The sequence below is a fragment of the Lathamus discolor genome, chromosome 4 (genome assembly GCF_037157495.1).
Source record: "Lathamus discolor isolate bLatDis1 chromosome 4, bLatDis1.hap1, whole genome shotgun sequence".
NCBI lineage: Eukaryota > Metazoa > Chordata > Aves > Psittaciformes > Psittacidae > Lathamus > Lathamus discolor.
Window position 1 is genome coordinate 100965780 of NC_088887.1, and position 20224 is coordinate 100986003.

Sequence of the window (20224 nt, forward strand, 5' to 3'; positions counted from 1 at the left end):
GCAAATGCAGTTACTTTATATTCCGCTCTTTTTAAAACGTCCTGTTTCTTGCCTATGTTTGTGTTTTGTTCTGAGCATGCTTGTGAACCAGCTCATAGCTGTGTTTGTAGGTTGCAAAGCTGTGTAAAATTATGAATTATCTTCTCGCTGTTGTAAGTCAGCAGTGGACAGGAAGAAAGCTGAAAATACTGAATAGGCAGCAATTGCTGCATAGGCACTTAATGTTGTTGCAGTGTGATATAAGTTGAAATATTGCTTATTTCCTCTTTGCTGTTCAAAACAACCTGAGCATGTTATGACCAGGGTCTAAACAATAACTGAAAAAGTTAAAACAAATGTTTTAACAGAGAAAGGCATGGCCTGCCAAATATTCTGCGTAATTTATGACTACATGAATAATCAACAAACAAAATACTTGAAAACACCTGACTTTCTGGGGGAAGACTTTAATTTCTTTTTAAAACAAAATGAGAACGTGGAAACATTCCCTGTAATATCTTCAAAACTGAGAATAATCCAAATATTAAATAAAGGCAGCAAGGGCTGCTGTGTCGGCTGGAGTTTGGCAGCAGTTTAACAAATCTGTGGACGTAATAGATGTATCAATGTGATGTATCAATGAGAAATCATTATAAAACTTCATAAACAAACTTGATGACATAAATAATATTGGAAAACATGCCTTAGTAAACATACTTGCTTTTTTCTGTTTCGTCCCTGTTTTTAAAGAGGCCATTATGTGATCCACAGAATAAATAACTTCCTGTGTCTTGATAGCTATTGCAAATGACAGCTCCTACTGCTGACATTCCTGCTATTTTTAATCCGATGTAAGGTTGTGTCCTGGAAATTTTTTATTTATTTATTTTAAATGAATGTCCCATTCTGACCTACAGAGCCAGTTTGCTCAAGAAAAGAGCTTGTGCATCATAGGAGCTGCACAGATGGCTGTGTTGCTTCTTTCTCTGTGAACATTTGCAAAAGGGAAACCTAAACTGTGGTACCTAAAAGAAGAGAAAGCTGTCAGAAGGAGAAAATACTGAGCCATGCCCCTGTTGAGTGTCTAAAGACTGCCTTGTGTCCTCATCTTTGGGCAAACACATGGGAGGGATGGGAGCCCCGTGGCAGTCTTTGTGGTTGCAGAGTTGGATTTTGCAGTCCTTAAATCTGAATAACTAGCCAGGCAGGCTCAGGCTGCCCAGTTACCCATAGGCTTTTCACTGAGGGAGCGATAGTGGTGAAGTTTGCACCAAGCAAAGAGTGTGACCTCCAGAAGGAGGGAGCCTAATCCAAAAGCTGGTAAGAGCTTTTTAGTTTGTGGGATTAGTGAAGGGGAGTTGGAGGCTTTTCAAAACCAGTGTCATCTTCTCTGATGAGAGTGGTGGCAGTGTCCTTCCTGGGACACCTTTTGCAGTGCCCAGTGCGCACAGACCCTCCTTGTGTGAGGGGCTCTTTGAGATAATGGGAGTGAGATCTGCTTTGGGTAGCTGCTGCGAGGCCAGTCTCCTTGTGTATATCAAATTGAGAGAAACAGTAATCAGGAGGGGTTAATTAGACCTAGTTAACAGTAGGAAAATAGCACCCAAAATGTCTAACAAAGCTTGGTTTTGCATCCCACTCTGGGAACTGTCTCAGTTTGTATGCATTGTGGTCCCGCACCTCTCCAGCAGTGTTGTGTATGTCAAAAGTACCAAGCCATAATGGTGTGACTTAGTTTCCTTTTTATTGTCCTCATTGTAATATTTTACCATTTTTAAAAAAAAATTAATGTTTGGGTGTTGTGATGAATGGCGGTGCACCAGAGCTCTTGTGCTTTACGCTGTTAATTCCATTCTTGTCATTAAAAACATGCCTTTTCCTTGTCCTTTTTACTTTTCTTGTTTGGGAAAGAGGAAGGCAAGTAAATACAGAGCTGATGGTTCAAGTCACTGTTACCAGATGACATTCTATGGGAATGAGGACTTGCCAGTGTGTAGATTGTAAATAGTCCTTTGCCTTAGTAAGTGTCTCTGAAGTACAGAGCACATCCTACAGTAGTGAAGGGACAGGAATACTTCCAAAAAGGTTGTGAGGGAAGAAATTACCCTTTAGATTTCCCTCCTCTATGGACTCAGCTTGCTCTTAGAAATAGTACTGAAATACTATAGCCTACTGAAAGCTGTGAGCATGTCCGGGGGTAACTTGGTTCAGGGTTGGTGCTACCCTTTTTGCAAGATTGGGTGACTGTTGCTTTATAATGCTGAACAGATGTCGTTAAAAACAGTGACAAGCAACAGAGTTCCTTGAGACTGCAGCCTGGAGAACGTCACGGAAAGCAGTGTTCAAGAGGAGGACACTGGCATGAGCAGTACAACCACCCTTCAGGAGTCCTCCAAGTCCCAAGACCCTCTTGTGAGAAACTAAACCCCCTTTGAGTGTAAACCACCCCGTATGTGAAAGAGGGTGACCACAGCTGGCTAGACAGTGATGAGGGGCAATGTACACTGGAATATAGCTCAAGGCTATAATGATGTTTGGATGAGGATTTTTTGTGGGCAATGGAGTAGTAAATCATGTGATATAAAAGCATCTAGGCTATGGGAGCAAGCTTGAATTGGAAGGAGCTCTCCTGAAGAGAGTGTGCTGGTGGTCTGGCATGTTTCTGTGGTGGGAGAAAGAAGTACCAAGGCAAACTGTGTCCAGAGAAGCTGAGTGGAAACACAATACCTGGTATATGTGCTGCCTCTCTAGAATATACAAAGAGGAGTAATTGGGGATTGGTACTTGCTTCTTGTAACTTTGAAGTAAAGGACAAGTATGAAAAACAGAACACAAAGAAAAATGAACAAATATTGACCACATAAAGCAATGTACTTTACGTATTTCCAGATGATGCAGTAAAAAGAACTTAAAGCTGATCCTGTTTAAGCTCTTTTATAAAAACTTAAAAAATCCATTTTTTTGCTAATATTTTCTTTACAAGAGAATTATATTTCATTTTCTTTTTATATGTGAGGTTAAGAGAGGATTGGCTAGAGGAAAAACAAGTAGTGAAAACACTTATACAGTGGACTGTATTCACATACAAAACAAACTAAAGAGAATTGTCCCTGTCCTCTTTCCTCAGTTTCTCTTGGTTACTCTAGCAGCATTACATATTTACGACATTAGGTGAAATCCAGCAGGTGGTAGCTATTTTTAAGCTGACACTGTCCCTTTACGAATGTGAAACCTTCAGCATCTTTACTACTAAATGCAGTAAACGGTCTCTAAAGATGCACTAAATCAAACAAAACCCCCACTCAACTCCGTTTTGTTTTTCTTTGTGTAGTTTTGGGGACTATACTGAAATTTTGCTAGGCTATCCTTGCACTTGCTGTAGACAAAATAAAAGTCAAATACACAGTGAGATGTAGCGTAAGATACCGTTCAGCCTGTAAATGGAAGGCATTGCCCTTCTTCTTACAAGAGTTGCAGTTTCCTTCAGCCAGGGATTTCCTGTGGGGCACAGCTAACCCTGCTGCAAAGGAAGCTTGCTGCTTTCATTGACTCTGTTTCTGAAAATCTGTTCAGTGACACCCATGTCTGCAGAATTTGAGTCCTTTGCTAAAGGAGAAGCTCCCTCTGCTATGTATTTCTTTTTTTTTTTTTTCCTTTTCTATTAAACTATACAAAGACTCAGTCAACCCAGCTTTTAATATTATTGCACCTGTACTTCCCCTCTTTGTATGTTACTTCTCAAGGTAAGAGATACAGACATGCTTGGTGCCGTTCCAGCGAACAAGCAAACATCTCTCTGCTGCCTTTGTCAGATGAGCTTGTGCATTATAGGAGTTGTGGGTGCAGTGCTGCAGGTGCACTTGGCTCTATCTGTGGATCCATGGCTGCAAACTGGCAGTTGCTGCTCCTTGGTGTCCCTAAAGGGAGGTCTGTGGTCAGGCAGTGGGCTTTGTTGCAGGTGAATTAAGTCCTCAAGCCTCTGCAGCTACAGCTAGCCTATGGGCAGCACAGCGAATGGGGCGAGTGTCATGGACTTAGCCAACTGAGGCAAAGGAAAATGAGTTAAAACTGAGGCTGGTAAAGCAAAGCAGTACAGCTTATTGTGGGTAGCCCATTGCTTGTGAATCCACTAGGTTGTGACAGTCATCCCAGCCTTTCAGGTTATCAGTGATTTTGTGGAAGTAAATAGTCTTGATCCATGAAGAGAAGATGTGTGGCACCTTAGTAAAGCATCCAGCCGAAGCCAAGCATTTAAGGTTAGGTCTGCTTGTGCCTTTACCTAGGCAAATGGCAAATGACTACTTAGGTCATTATGCAGGACTTTTAGCATGTAAAGCTTACATGACTTCTTAGGGAGGGATATTTGCAATTGTTTCACTTACCCTAGTAAAGCTTTTAGAATAATCATGTGGTCACAAAGGCCAATGCAAACAATGAGCCCCATTTTCCAACTATGATGTTTCTCACCTCTGTGGTTTACACTGAGGCTTTGGCCTATTTCTCACATTGTTACTTCTTACAGGTGAGAACATCTTCCAAGTGATCCTTTAAAGATGATCTGCTCGTCTAATTAGTTTTGATATATTTAGCATGTATGCACCTTTGTATCTCTTCATTAAAGCTAACAAATGTCAATAAAAGGCAGCTTAGTTGTAGAAAGAAAGAAAGAGGGAAGCTATCTATAAACAGAGCTGTAGTCTTCGTGATGAATTGGGTGTAACGTGGAGAGTGGCAGAGGTGAAACAGGCTGTCTGTTAAACAGGAAATGAGTTATTAACATTTTTTGTCCTACTGATTGTAATTATTCCTGCTGGCTGAAAAAAAATAAACACCCCTTGGTCTTTCTTTATTGTAGCTGCAGAATGAAGTTTTCAGCTGTTTGTCATTCGGGCACTGTGCGGCTGAGCTGCTGCTTTACTACTCCAAATTTTTATTTATTTTAATGAACTTAGAATTGTGACTCGTGCTTCCCTTGCAGTAACCTGCTTGTGCTTTGCATTCAGGGACAACCTTGCTTCAAACTGCTGTGGTGCCTGCATCTCCTATACGGTTGCATTCCTGGTTGCTGTGCTAGAGCCTGCAGTGCATAATTGCAAGAAGGCTACCCATCATGAATCTCAGCAGCCTTCCTCATGGCTTACTGCACTACAGATAATTTTAATGGTTTTAATCCCTTTCAGCTCACGTTAGCAGTGGTGCGTGGTGCTAATATTTGCTGCGCTGTCATTCAGTGTGGCAGTGGCTTATCTGCAGCTGTTCTCTCACTTACCTTTCTTGAACAAAAGATATATTTTTCTTGCACGTATGATGGCCTATATTTTGGGGGGATTATTTTGAAAGACATTAATTATATGCCTGACCTTTGATGGTTCATTAATTGCACCTGTTATCAGCTTTTCTATGATAGCACCCGAGACTGAACGTCAGGTCGTCCACGTTATGCATGAGTCCTCCTGCTTTGCTCTTTTTGCATTACTGATATAATTGCAGCAGAAACTGCTTGAGAAGGTCTGAGAGTGCTTAGAGGGAGGAAAAGCGGACCCAGTTATAACAGCATACTGACTTTTGCAATGTTCCTCTACAGTGAGGGCTCAGTGTTGGCCTCCTCTGTCACTAGTGAACTTGGGAAATGAGTCTTTATCGTCAGCTATGCAGACATATGGATATATATGTTCCCTCTCTGTGGAAACCAGAAATGTTTATTTACAAATATGGAACCCTTATATTTGTCAAACACTCGCTTTCCATCTGTTGGAATAGAAAGCTTGCAGCATCAGTTTTGTAAAGGCACTATTAGGATTTGTCTGGGTCACCAGATACGTAGTTATCCCTGCTAGCTTGGAATTCTTTTAATCTTCCCTTATTTTCTACACTTAACAACTTCTGTTTTACCCTGATGGCTATTTGCCTTTTCTTTTTTTTAATAACACTGTGTTGCCTTTTTGCTATCGCCTTTCTTTCACCCCTGAAAACTGATCCATTTCAGACAAACCTGTTGGCTGTTTTGGCTTCCCAGATGATTTTACCAGAGAGGGAGGAAGTTCCATTTGACAAATCCCTTTCAAAAAAATCTCACCATTTTCTTATGCATCTTCGTCTGTTGTTTTTCCTAATCAGTGTCACTTAGTTTCCTTGGCTTTGAAATGCTAGCAAATGTTTATATATTTGGTGTATGCTGTGTTGATATTATATCATGCCTGTATTGTGGTTATAGAAATAAATGTAGTTATAAAATGGAGTATGGGCACTGGTGTAAGTGATTGTTAACGTGGTTGTGGTTCTGTCTCTCTTGGAGGTACAGAAAACATAAGAGTGGTCATAAGCAGTTTTGGTTGGGGTCATCACATGCGGAACAGTGTCCAGGTGTTTGCTTACATTGTGTGTACAGTTCTCACACTATGCTTTACTTTGCTCATGTTTTTTATACTCATTCTTTCTAAATGCCTGTTTAGGGAAGATAAGAAGCTATTACTATCTCATTAGAAATATCTACACTGCTGTTGTGGAAAAGTTCTTCAGAGGAGTCTGCCTAGAATGAAAAGGAAGGTGTCTGGGGATAGCAATTGGGAATTACTCAAACACATGTCAGTAGAGTTGCCATTTCTGACATGTAAGTACGCATTGACAAGTCCCTTAAACATCAATGTCTGGAGCTGTGCATGTATTTTCTGTTACTACATACCATGTTTCAGAGGAGAAAGCTTCAGTGTTTGTGAAATCTCGTCCAGTCTCTGGCACCACGTGTGGTAGCAGGATGCAACCTGGAGGATGGCCAAGCCCTTTTGATGTCCAAATATTTTTAGTCTTCTATATCTATGAGAAGGAAGCTTACGAGAGTATAAATCTGAGGAGCTCACTGCAAAATGTGCAGAACTGAGATTAATGCCACTGACATGGTCACAGGAGAGCCCCTTTGTGCAGGGAGACATGTACATCAACCATATAGTGATAGCATACAGTCTGTCTCATTCTTGTACACTCATTCATGGAACAAGGGCTTCATTGCCAAAATCTTATCAAATGAAACAGTCTATGAAAGTATCCTCATGTTTGCAGATAGTGTTTCATGGGTGGCGGTCTGGGAAAGACTCTTGCTATGCCACCATCTGTAAGGAAAAGTGCAGAGAAACAGTGAAAGATCCCCCTAGTAAGACTGAAGTGTTTCTGCACTTTTTCCAGCTGACACTTCTTAACCATGTAGGAGCATAGGACAAAAATGAAGTAAAACAAAAGCACCCCCCTAAGAACAAAGGACCCAAAAAAGCATGACCTGTTCGGGAGGAAATCCTGCCCTTCCACCTTCTTGCAGCTGCAGGTGGCAAATTGCCAGCGTCTTCTAAATATGACTCTTTGACCTGAGGCTAAGTGACACGCTTTCTGTCCTTGCTCTTATATGACAATGGAGAAGGTTTCGGAGCTGTAATCAAAGAGTACTACAGTTGGGTGGCAAAGATAGCTATTTCATTAGCATTTGGAACCTCCAACAATGCAGCCGGATATGCAGTTGTGTTGGTGAGCATGGTATTACCAGGAACTCTTTAGAGAGAGAAATGTGGGCTAAGGCTGTTTTATGAACAAGTGTGCTATCTGTTGACCAAATGCTTTTGAGTGTCCAACACTAGCTCTGAGGCAAACCCAAGCTCCATGTGCAGCATCTGCTTCTGAACTTCTTGTGTCTCATAGTCATTAGATAAGACAAACAGGACTGCCTTACAAGTGGACTGTTTCACCAAAGGAAATTCTTGTACATCTGGAGTTATCAATGTTCTGTTTTCTCCTTAGCCTCCTCACCCTGCCCCTGCAAACTTGGCAGGACGGTTGGAAGCCACAGCAAAGCGGGAGCAGGCAGTTTAACTATTCCAGGTAGACCTGGCTGTTTCACCAGGCATGGTCTAACTTCTTCTCGGATAGATGCTACATGGTACCACTTGCCACAGTTAGATCCTGCTGCTGCTGGCTGGCTGCTAGCGCTGAAGGAACCCTGAGGATATGTGCTGGTGAACTTCCTGTCCTTTGCATACTTTCCTAGGAGGTTTTTTTAATTACTTCCGTTCAGAGCGCTGCTTGCCACTGAGGCTCCAAGAGGAGGGTGATTTGGATATCTGGACCTGCTGTAGAATCCCCATGCACAGACCTTGAGTGACAGGTCTGATGTCCTCTGTAACACCATATAGAAATCCTGGTGTCTTCCCTTCTCTCTTGCCAAGCTTCTGCTTTGGTGGTGTTTCCACACAGGGACTCTGATGATTCTGAATCTGCTGTAAGCTGTCAGTAACAGGACACACTAACACAACTGCTTGTGCCAGCCACCACTGATGACAGCAGACACCTCTCAACAGTGATGATGTTAGCTGATGGGTCTCTAACTTCTGTCCTACCAGTCCTCAAGTGTGACTTATTTTGCCAGGCATGTTCCTATTGCAGTATTCTCCAACTATCAGTTAAAATAAACAAATAAGCAATCTCACCCACTTTTCTTTCTTCTACTTTTTTTGAATTGTGATTATTTTAAAGGGTCATGGCAGAAGCAGTCTTGAGTTTCATATTCCCTGAAAGTTTCTCTCCAGCTTCCATATCCGTTTCAGATATTGTTTGGTGAGATCTGAGAACTACAGTCAGATATTGTGCCCCAGTCTGTATTTGCAGCCATTCCAGCTGACTAGCAACATGTGTAGACTGTCTCCTTGGATGAGGTGTAGGAAGCAGTGAACTGCTGAGATATCTTCTGAATGAAGAATTTGATGGGCAGCCATTAGACTGTTAATTTTAATAGAAATGCTTGACCTGTGCATTATGGATGAAGTTTTGCTTTTATGGCCTTCCACTTTGTGTTGTGGCTGCATCTTTCTCCAGAGGCTGACTCCTTCTGGCTTTGTTACTAGTTACCGGTGAATCTTTTCTGAGATGCCATGGCATGCTGTATCGCAGTGCCATCAGCATATGCACCTTGACAGCAAATTCACTTCTATTTGTAAAATATATTGACTGTTGCATCTATTCCTTGCTCTTCCTTTTAGTGGCTGTCACAGCACTGAAGCTGAATGGATGCTGCCCATGCCCAAGTGTTGAGGGTATGAGGGTGGAAGAGACCATGGACACTCTTAAGGGCTCTTACAAAGTTTGGGTCTTGCAGCTCCCCAGATGCTCACAGATCCACTGCTAGATCCTGCTTGGAGAGGTTTGCAGTGGGGTTAAACATGAGGCCTGCAAGCAGGAACTCTGCTCTGCTTCCCTCTCCTTTGTATGCGCCAAAGGCTGGGCTGGAGGAAAGATGGTCTCACTTCAGGCTTACAAGGTTGTCAAGTTTATAAAGCAGCTCTGCCTTTGGGTGTTTCTCCTTAGTAAAACACCAAAACAATTTACTGAAAAATACTGAAAAATATTAATACCTTAATATTACAAGTAAAGAGTTGTAACAGGGGTATGATTTCTTTTTGCAATTAGGTTAAACTTAAATTGCATTTTTTAGTATGAGTATCTTGGTTTAAATGCAGTATTAGGTATCAGCAGAGTTATTTACATGCAGGGATTAAATGGCTGAGACTTTTATTTCTTTAATTGCTTTAAAATGTAAAGCAGTTTGAGGTTTCTTGAAGCTTAGAGGAGTAGCAGGACGGGCATTCTTGTAGCAGTGGCAGTCCGGCTGTGGGAAATGTTGGAAGTGCAGCTGAATAATATAAATACGTAGATTTAAAGGAATCATTTTCTTGGCTTTAAAAGTTTTATTAGCTGGTCTGTGCTCATCATATTGCATTTAACAGATAATGGTTTTGCATATTTTGTCTCTTAAATCAGTGAGCAGTGATAAGCATATCGACAGTTCCCAGTCCATATGCTGAGGTATGGCATGGAGTCTGTTCAGACCAGGCAGGAGTGGAGGCTCTCTGTGCCTTATCCAAAGGCAGAAACTCAATCCCAGGAAACACTCCACAGGTGGCAGCAGCCCTGCTGCCGTCCTGGCGAGTTTTTGATAAAATTCCAGCGTGGATGCACTTGGAGCGAGCTGGCACGTGTCGCTGCTGCGCACAAACCTGCCTCAGAACGCGGCCGCTTGCTTTTCGCCTCATTCATGCCAGGTTGTTGGAAGCTTTGCTTCGAAGTCCCACCAAAAGCCATGGCTGAAAGCATCTCACAGCATGCTGGGGCTGGTGGTGCTGCCGAGCACCCTGGCCGCTGACAGCCGTGCCACTCCTCCAGCTGCCAAGATCCACTGCTGAAACTATACTTTTTTATCAGGTCATGTTTGCGTCTGGCAAAGATTTGTAGACACAACATCATTAACAGCAGCGCATATTTTCACAAGATTTACCTCTTCAACACTTTTTCCAAGTTAGTAAATCATAGCTTCTTTAATGTCCTGCTGGCTGTGTGAAAAACAGGAATTTATGTAACAAGCTCCGGGCCGCAAACCTTTTCCTGTTAGGAAAATTTTTTTTGCATTGCTGGCAGCGTTAGGAGACAGCTCTGTTACTCAAAGAGCGACCTCAGATGTCCTCGGTACAATAATACCAGATTATAACATTTTTGATGACTAAGGAATAGCAGTGATTTCTTAAATATTTAACTCTTCTGGTGCAGAGAAGAGGGGACCGAGCCTTAGCACGGTGTTTTCTCTGCCGGTGTGTTTTGTGTGTTTGATATACCTATTTTGATAGTAACCAGTGAGCCTGAGCCAACTGGGTATGTTTACAAAATACAGTAAAAAAAAAAGCATGAACTGGTGCAGGAGGTTTTTTAATCAACAGAGCAACTTTCTTGCGACATTTCTAGGGCTGGACTTGGGTCAGCTGGGGATTCGGCTGTGGCCCTTGAGTGAAAACAACAAGCTGCGCCAGGCCAGCCTCACAAGGCTTCTTGGTCCGCCCCTGGGGCCACGGGCAAGTCCAAAGATAGATGTTTTGGGCTTACCCTCCCAATGTGTGAGCTGCACCTGGTCAATACACAATTTTAAGGCCTTCCCTGCTGCTCTGTAGCTAGATAGAGGATGACATTTTGATTGCAGGGTTACCTGCAGTGAAGATGTACAGTCCTGCTTTAATTAGTTAATATGAGAATGGCTTCCTTTCTAAATTGAGTAAGGAACCACTCAAATCATCACTGGTGTTTGTTTTACTGGGATAGTTTATTAAAGATGGTTCTTCGGAGGGGAAGGAGAGGTTGGAAAGGCTCTGAGGTTAGGCACATGGTTTCACTTCTTGCTGTGCTGGTTGAACACTGAGCTGGTTGGACACTGAGCTAGTTGAACATGAGGCCATGTTGTGCCATCTTCTGCTGTGAAAGAGTGCCTTGTGCCCCTGTTTCGGGTGAAGATACTGTCCTGTGGGGTAGTCTCAGGACACTGCTGCCTGGCTGCCCTCATCTGCAGAAGGTCTCCTCTTCAACCCCAGAGTAGCCATTCCTGTTGAGCTCTGCAGATGGCCAGGCCTCCATTGGATGGTTGGCTTCCTGTATTCCACAGCGTGTCATGGCCCTTCCAGGGAGCTTGAGCCTGTTGTCCCTGGTTTGAGCCGGGCACCACGAGATGACTGGTTTCACCCGGCATGCCTTTTCATGGTCTTTGCTCCTGTTCTGCTTTCAGCTAGATGTGTAAGCAATGGGGAAAGATGGGCATCTTTGAGAAAGCAAATGTATGTAGGAGAATGGGTAGAGAAGGTGAAGGAAGACATTTCTGGAGATGCCGCTGTCACAGGGTTGGGAAATACAGCAAAAGCAGGCAGAGACCAGAGCAGGGGCTGTGTCCCTTGTCCTCTGGTTTGGCGCCCTGAGCTCTTATCATCTTCCCAGTCTGGTGCTGTAGTGTGTCCAGGGTGTCAGATTAAAAACAGACAATGAATAAGAAGATTAAGATAGAATGGGAGGAGGAAGGTAGGAAAACAGGGAAGACGGAACTTTTGATTGTCTACTGATGTGATACCAGGGGTTTTGTAGATCTGGCAGCCATGTAGTCTTCTGAGATAAATGGCCTGATGGTCAGGATCAGCTTTACTACTGCTTTCTAGAAAGTCTTTCTGGTTTTGCTCCCCTAAATTTATTTTTAATACAAAATGCTAAAAATGATAATGAATGGAGGCCAGCTACTGCCTCACTAATTTCTCTGCCACTGAGGTCTCATTTCTGGTTTACTTATTTTATGTGTTGTTTCTTCCCTCCTACTTGCTCTACATGAATTGCAGTCCTAGCACAGACCATGGGTCCCCATGTAGACTGTGCTACCATCCCACCTTCCTACCAATGTGTATGGCTACCTATTTCAGCACTCTTTGAGGCTGAGACCTTTTGTTAGCAATTATGTCAAAATATAGGACAGCTTTTCTGTTAATACAATGTTCTTTACACGCGCTCAGCAGAAAATTACATGAAATAAAGAAGTGTTTATCTACAGCTTGGTAATGCAAAGGGTAGTCTCTTGTTAACAGGTCAACCTGTGGGCTTGGAGTTTTGATTTTGGGATTTTTTTCTTTTTTGTTTTTGTATGTAAGAACAAAACATGAAACTTGTGACTGAGGAGATAACGAAAAGCTTCAGTACCTCTGGTCAGTCTTGGCACAAGGTATCTTTTGCCCTCGGGTATTAGAAGAATCAACTTCACATATTAAAATGTTGATTTTGAAAGAGAGAAATGGTTTTCAGACTGAGATTTTAAATGCAGTTTTGTCTATCTTTTTGGTCTGTTTGCATTCCTTTCTCCCTTACAGATTTCTTAGGTAATTTGTGATGTTTATTTATAAAACTTGGAACTTAATCCTCAACTGATTTTCTGTATATGTTTTCTCACATAACACAAATAATATAAACCTTATTAATGCTCAGTGGCAATAATCACAGGCTGGCATATTTGTGGGGTTTTAGGGATGTGCAATGTGAGAACCTATTATAAGGACTACAGGACTGGATCTAGCATTCCCGAACTTCATGTAAAATAATGAAAAATAAGTAAATCCCTAAATGCAATCAGGTTCATTTGTTAGAGTGAAGCTGTTAATGAGATCTTCAGTCATCTCCTTGGCCTTCTAATATATTTTGTATCCTTTATGAGGAATTTGTATTTCAAAACAGCTCCTTCAGTGTTTAACTTTTTATAGTGCCAGATGTGATTGGGCCACGTGACAGTCAAACTGACATAGCAACTCATTGAAGGCTCATTTCATCCAGTTCTGAGTGGTGAGCTGATAAAAGATGTTTCCAGACAGGCATGTCTTCCCATTTCATGATTAGGCCTATGTTTTCTAACAAAATTAAAACATATTTGCAGTGACAAATATTTAGTATGCCATAAAAGATGCATGTTTTCTCCATTTCTTACGCCTCATTTTGTTTTTCAGAATTCAATCCGTCACAACCTGTCTCTGCACAGCAAGTTCATCAGAGTGCAGAATGAAGGCACAGGGAAGAGTTCCTGGTGGATGCTCAATCCTGAAGGAGGAAAGAGTGGCAAATCTCCTAGGAGGCGAGCGGCGTCCATGGATAACAACAGCAAGTTTGCCAAAAGCAGAGGCAGGGCTGCCAAGAAAAAAGCATCCCTTCAGTCTGGTCAAGAGGGAAATGGTGACAGCCCTGGATCACAGTTCTCGAAGTGGCCTGCAAGCCCCAGCTCTCACAGTAACGATGACTTTGATAACTGGAGTACATTTCGACCTAGAACTAGCTCTAATGCTAGTACGATTAGTGGAAGACTTTCTCCTATTTTGCCAGAGCAAGATGACCTTGGAGATGGGGATGTGCACTCCATGGTATACCCATCATCAGCCACCAAAATGACTTCTACTCTACCCAGCCTTTCAGAGATGAGTAATTCTGAGAACATGGAAAATCTTTTGGATAACCTTAATCTCTTGTCACCTAATACGTCAATGACTGTGTCAACTCAGTCTTCATCTGCTACCCTGATGCAGCAAACACCAGGTTACTCGTTTGCATCCTCAACCACAAGTATAGGTTCACCAAATCCAGACTACAGGAAATTCACATATGCTCAAGCTAGCATGAACTCTTTGCCCCAGATTCCTATGCAGACTCTTCAAGACAGTAAATCAAGCTATGGATCGATGAGCCAATTTAACTGTCCCGCAGGGCTTCTGAAGGAGCTACTGACTTCCGATTCTCCACCACACAATGATATCTTGGCGTCGGTAGACACTGGTGTTTCCCAGGCTGGTGGCAGGGGGCTGGGCCAAAATGTGCTGATGGTTGCTAACTCAGTGATGCCAACTTATGGCAATCAACCACCCCACAACAAAATGATGAACCCTAATGCCCGCCCTCACCAAGGACATAGCCAGCCAGCACCTGCAGTTAATGGTCGTGCCTTGTCACACACAGTGAACACCATGTCACATACATCAGGTCTAAATCGCTTGTCGACAGTGAAGACTTCGTTACAAGTGCCTATGAGTCACCCGATGCAGATGAATGCTATGAACCCGTACGCCCCTGTTAACAGTTGCAATGGCTACGGAAGGGTGGGAATTGTTTCCCTCCACCAGGAGAAGCTTCCCAGTGACTTAGATGACATGTTAATTGAACGGTTGGACTGTGACATGGAGTCGATTATCCGTAATGACCTTATGGATGGAGAAACATTAGATTTTAACTTTGACAGTGTATTGCCTAACCAAAGTTTTCAGCACAGCGTAAAGACAACCACACACAGTTGGGTGTCAGGCTAGGATGTAGTAGGAGGTAAGCTGTGCTTTTTATAATAAATCTGAAAACCGCTAAAGGGAAAAGAGATGTCAAAATGCATAAAATCTGGGTGGTCTTCTGTGTTGGAATGTGGAGTGCCTCTATTAGTCAGTCACTTTCCAGCCCTTTGTTAGTTTGCACCGGTGCATTAGGATTGCCATGTACCAACTGCTGTTAGTTCATGTGGAGCACTAATGTTTTGCCATTAATACTTTAAACAAAACATTTGCTGGTAGCTAGCAATTGCTGAATACTTCATTTCCCCACCATTTAAGGTAACTTAAAGCTAGTTTGAGCATATTTTAATAGATTTAATCTTTTGGTGTGAGTGTTAATTTGTTCTTTTTGTTGTTCTTTTCTTTCTTCCCAGGCTACGGTTAAATTCTCCAGACTTGTCTGACAGCAGGAACTGAGAAAAGCAGTACAAAGATGTCCTTCACCTTCCTTTTTAATTTTCTTGACAAAGCTGTGCGCATGCACTAGCTTCTCTTGGGGGTCTTTTTTTTTTGGTCTTTTTTCTTCCTGTCATCAGAGTTGGCAGCAGACAGAGTATTTTCCTGTACAGGATGTTTGCCCAAGATTTGCAGGTTATGTGCTGCTGTAGATAAGAACTGTGCCATTGGAAATTTCATTACTCTGAAGTGCCAAATTCACTACACCATGTAATCACAGCAAAGACTCTTACTTACATCATGTTGTGCTTTCGGTTTTGTACAGTATGATCTGTAGAAGAAGAATTGTTTTTTAAGACTATCTGTTTTGGTCCAAGAAAAATTTATAAACTTTTGTAAGAATACTGTGATGATCTCATGCCCTAAGTAAGTTTAACCTTCATTGATGTTACCTGTGTTTTGATGAATTGAGATAACTGTGGACTTGCCTTGCAGCAGTACGAACTGCATTATTTTACTCAAATTTGCCACACATTTCATATGGGAACAGAATAGCCTGTTAAATATGATCCTAATAAACTCACTGACTATTCAAAGCAAACAGTAGGCTAAATGCCATTTGATAAGTTACCTGTATTCATGTAAATTTATGCAAGAATATATCTGGATTTCATTGTCAGACTAATGACTATTGTTGGACTTAAGATAATTTTTGGAATACTTTCCAAGCTATTTTTCTTATAGTTAAAGTCTACTTTTGTTACATAGGCAACCTAAAAAAGATAAAAAAAATATCTGAGATCTGGCAGCATTCATAACCTCTTCATTTTGTACAGTATTTTAACTGGATTAAGTACATGTTTTTATAAATTTCCCTAGCACTTGGGAGTGCTAATAAAGGAAAAGCTTAATAAGGATCTTGAATACGAAACATTTCTGTCCCTTTTTTGTTGTGTGATGTATAAATATAGACAACTTTATGTTTAGGAAATATTTAATCATTTTTATATATGCATTTTTAGAAATGTCATCTGCTTCTACTATCATTTTAACTCTGACTACCACAAAGTGTTAAGTATTCATTGTTAGATGCTTGTACAATGCTTCACATTTATATTTATTTCATGGAGGTCTCATAATGTTTGTGCACTCAAGAGCAGGACCTTTTGGAGAAATTCATCATTTTATTCATATATTATTACCAATTTTAGTAAAATTGATGACAAAATTGTAATTTGTCTTAATTAGCGCTAGGTTTAGGGTTTGTTGGTGTTCCTGTTGTCAAGCAGTACATTTGAAGAGGCAAAAGTGCTACTTTTGAGTGGGAGACTAAAACTTCTGTCATGCCCTGTTGCAGGACAAAACGTTAGGTTTTTTTACATAAGAAAGATAAAGTAAGTTGCGAAGTTACACAAATAGGTGAGCTTGAGCGTAGGGGAGAGCATTAACGGCAGAGGCCTTGTTCCTGTGGGAAAACCTGGTCTTGCTGGAATAGGCACACTGACAGCTACCTGAGTGTTTTCAGGATTGGGTCTCGAATAAATGGTTTCTGATTTTTTGACATTGCACGGTGAGTTTTCATGGATGTGTGGATAAGAGGCCTCACCTGTGTTTTCACTGGTTGCTACACACCATTGTGTTAGAGAAATCCTTGGAGCTTTTTTATGCACTGACAGGATGAACATCTTTTGTGCTAGGACTGGTTGTTGTGAAGAAGGGGAGAAATAAATATTTCTCCATAGAGTTTTCTTTTGTCTACATAACCCACAATTGGAAAACATTCTAATTGAAACTTATCTTCCCTTGTAGTGATGGCATATGGTGGAGAAAGAAATGGGATGTGCCAAGAAAATTAAGTTTAGTAACAAGCCGTATATTTAATGATCCTGTTACGACTTTCCTAAGGCTCTGCAATGTATTTATTGGTGTGCTAGCATTTAGCTCCCTTTTGGCTTATATCACTACCAATTACAGCTGGTCCTACTTTTTTACATATCCTACTACGGCTGTCAGCAGTTCCAGAGGCTGATGTTGAGCTGTCCTGTGATACAGGATCTCCCCCAGCATGAAATTGGTCTTTGAACTTTGTTGAGCAAAATGAAATACTCTTACTGCTGAAGCCTCAGTGAAGCTGCCTGCTTTCACAGGCAAGTATCTGTAGTAGCATCTTCACCATTGAATTCATAGTGTCTGAAATGTGACAATAAATCCTGGCAGTGGAGCAAGCAAGAGGGCTCACATATGTGTTTCTGGAGATTCTTCTTTCTGCTGCATATACAAAAATGTTTGCTCCCAGATGGGCTCTGATATACATAGGGCAAAGCAGTTGTAAAATTCACCTCTGCATGCAAAGCAAGCATCTTAATACTAAACTCCATGGGGTTACAGCTGAACATGCTACATTTAACAATATACCTCCTGGTTTTTATTTACTGCTACTGTATAACTTCCTGTATAGAGGTATTTTCTTAATTTCCTTTTATAACTATGAATAACCTAAATGTAGCCGTTCCTTAATTACAACAGTTTGTAGGAAGCCCCTTTAAGTATTGTGAGAAAGCAGTTGTAGATAATCACAGGTTTGGGCTGTGTGGTCATTTTTTTGTTTATTTGGTTTGGTTTAGTTTTTTTCTTGTTTTCTTTTTTTTTTTTTTTTATTTTTTTTTATTTGTGGTGCCATTCTAATATTTTGCAGTTGTAACTCTGGAATACTGTGAAGTCTGGTGAAGGGGCGTGTTGTCGGCCTTGAAAACAAACATTATGTGACCTCAAGTAATAAATCCTTTTTCAGTAAAAGTACCAAGTTTCTGGAGTAACTTAGTTTGTCAGAATTGTTGTAAATGATTGGTTTGTGAATTGTGCAGATGATCTTACCTATGCAGCCTTGTTTTTGACTTTTCTCTGGTTTGTACTGTTATTAAAGGTTTATTGTATTATAGAGCTGTTCAGATATTTTAAATATAAAGATGTATTGTTTCCATAATATAGCTATATGATATATGTTTAGGTAGTAGATGCATTAATTGGAAAGCTCTGCTTTGATAAACTGACCATTTGCCTACACTTATAAGCAAAAGTCATATTGCTTATTATTGGCTTAAGTCAACAGAGCATCCCTAAGAAGAGAAGTTAAAATTGGACCAATTATAAAACAGTATAAAATTTGCACTTGTTAAACCACTGGATGTATGTTAGTACTTTTTTATTTTTTTACTGATTTGAAATTCCTATTTTATGGTGAAATTGCTAGGATCCTTAATTTATGACTGATTTTAAATAAGGTATTCTCATTATTATTATTTTGGTAATCATAATGTAAAATGAAGCATGGTTTATGCAAGCAAAAAAGCAAATTACTCGGCGTTAAAACTGGCCTCCTTTTTTGAGGGTGTTCCACAAACCAGCAATATCGAGAGATTGGCATGTACATACTGCTAGTTCTATTTGCGAGTGGTGTGACAGCTCTTCAACGCTTCACTGCTCTGACTTAGTCACATTGCAGAATTAAAATTCATACGTGGATATTTTCAGCAAAAGTGCCTGATGTACTTCTACAGACACACGAGAACAATCCCTGACAGTTTGTTGTATAAAGCCATAAATGTATATAAATTATGTTTAAAAGGTTTTGTGTCCTTTCTTGTATACGGAGAATGAGATTTGTACCAGGATTCTACTTGTGATTAGTAATCCTTCTACTCAGACTTTGTTGTAATCACTTTCCTTACCGCGTAATCTTTTTAATGATGATGATGATCATTATCCATTTGGACAATCCTGATGGCATTAGCAATTTTATATGGAAAAATACTTCATGGTACCAAGTCTTGCCTGGCAAGATGATACCATATTAATGAGCAAACACTAACTGCAGAATAGTTAACAAATTTTCCATTACTTGCTGTAAAGGAATTTCTCTCTCTTGGCATTGCTTCTAGAATTGGAACCGTAGCAGGTACAGGAGCCTAATAGGGCTGTGTTACCAGTGTTTTATCAACATAGCGTGCTAAAAGTAACCTGTTTACAAGTCTTTGAGACTAAACGCAAGAAGAATCCATGCCTGGCTTGTAGGGCTTGCTGTGTAGAGACGCTTTGTTACTGGAAGCTGCATTAGGCAGCATCAGGCCGTGTTGCCAGTGCTTCGAGAAGCGTAGTTCAGAGAAAATGACAAAAAAACTCCTGAAATCTTTTCAGAATGGGTATTTGTAAGTATAAGCTCTTAATAAAATTGCTATGACATGAGATGTTAATTAGTGTATCAGAATGTTATGTAATATATTGTTAAAGAAGGAGAGAAAAAAAAAACCACCAAGGGACGCTGACATACTTCAAACCACAGGAAAGAGTTAGTCATTTAGTCCAAATTGCATGTTAGATCCTAATGCTGTTAAATGTGGGAGAGCACGGGCTTTGGAGAGACATCTTTCTCTTCCCACCACTCCCCCTGTTAAGGTGAGACAGTTCACGAAGTCCTCTCATCCTTCTCATCTTCCATTTTCTCTTCTTGCCTTCCTCGTCCCTTCCTGCCTTCCTGAAGTACATACCTTTTCTTGGAGTAAGAGTTTTTCATTTGCCAAGCACTTGGGCTATATAGGCCAACCTGCATGGTGCTGCTCCTCTCACAGTTGTGCTTTACGCGGTGGCAGCAGGAGTGCTGATGTGAGTGCAGAAAGAAGGAATGCCTAATTTTTTTTTTTTCCTTTTTTTTTTTTTAAATTTAGATTGTGTTTCAAAACAGAGCTGGAAGAAAGGAGAAGAGGCTGCCAAAACAGACAGCCAATAACACCCACGCCACAGTAGTCTTGTGAGGCCCAGATCCCTGCTTGCCTGCAGGTGGGGAGGGAGAAGGGTGGCTTTAGATGAGAGAGAGCAGGCTTTAGATGAATTGCTGGCAAAAATGCTAGTTTGATCTTAAAGTGAGCAGAGGTAGACCTAAAGAGCATGAAAGAATACGTTGTGCATAAAAATAGAGACATTTAAAGATATTTTTAAAATAATTTCCCCTTGTACTTTGCAGTTCCATCTTTATTTTAGCTTTGCCCTTTTATTTTTTTTTTTTTAAATTCAGCATTCATTTCTGAAAGGTTTTTGCACATTAGGGGAAGCTGAGGATATCTTCACTTTCTGAAAAGCCTGATTTCTGGAACTGGAAGGTTGTAAGATCCAAAGAT

General features: G+C 40.9%; 1 protein-coding gene across 1 annotated transcript in view; it reads left to right on the top strand.

Moving 5' to 3' along the window:
* Positions 1 to 19303, top strand: part of FOXO1 (forkhead box O1) — a 64781-nt gene extending 45478 nt beyond the window's left edge. The window contains exons 2-3 of the mRNA XM_065678338.1: positions 13302 to 14658; positions 15032 to 19303. Of these exons, the coding sequence (XP_065534410.1) occupies positions 13302 to 14645 (1344 nt within the window). The 3' untranslated portion in view covers positions 14646 to 14658; positions 15032 to 19303. The remainder of the gene's footprint in view (positions 1 to 13301; positions 14659 to 15031) is intronic.
* The last annotated feature ends 921 nt before the right edge of the window (positions 19304 to 20224 follow it).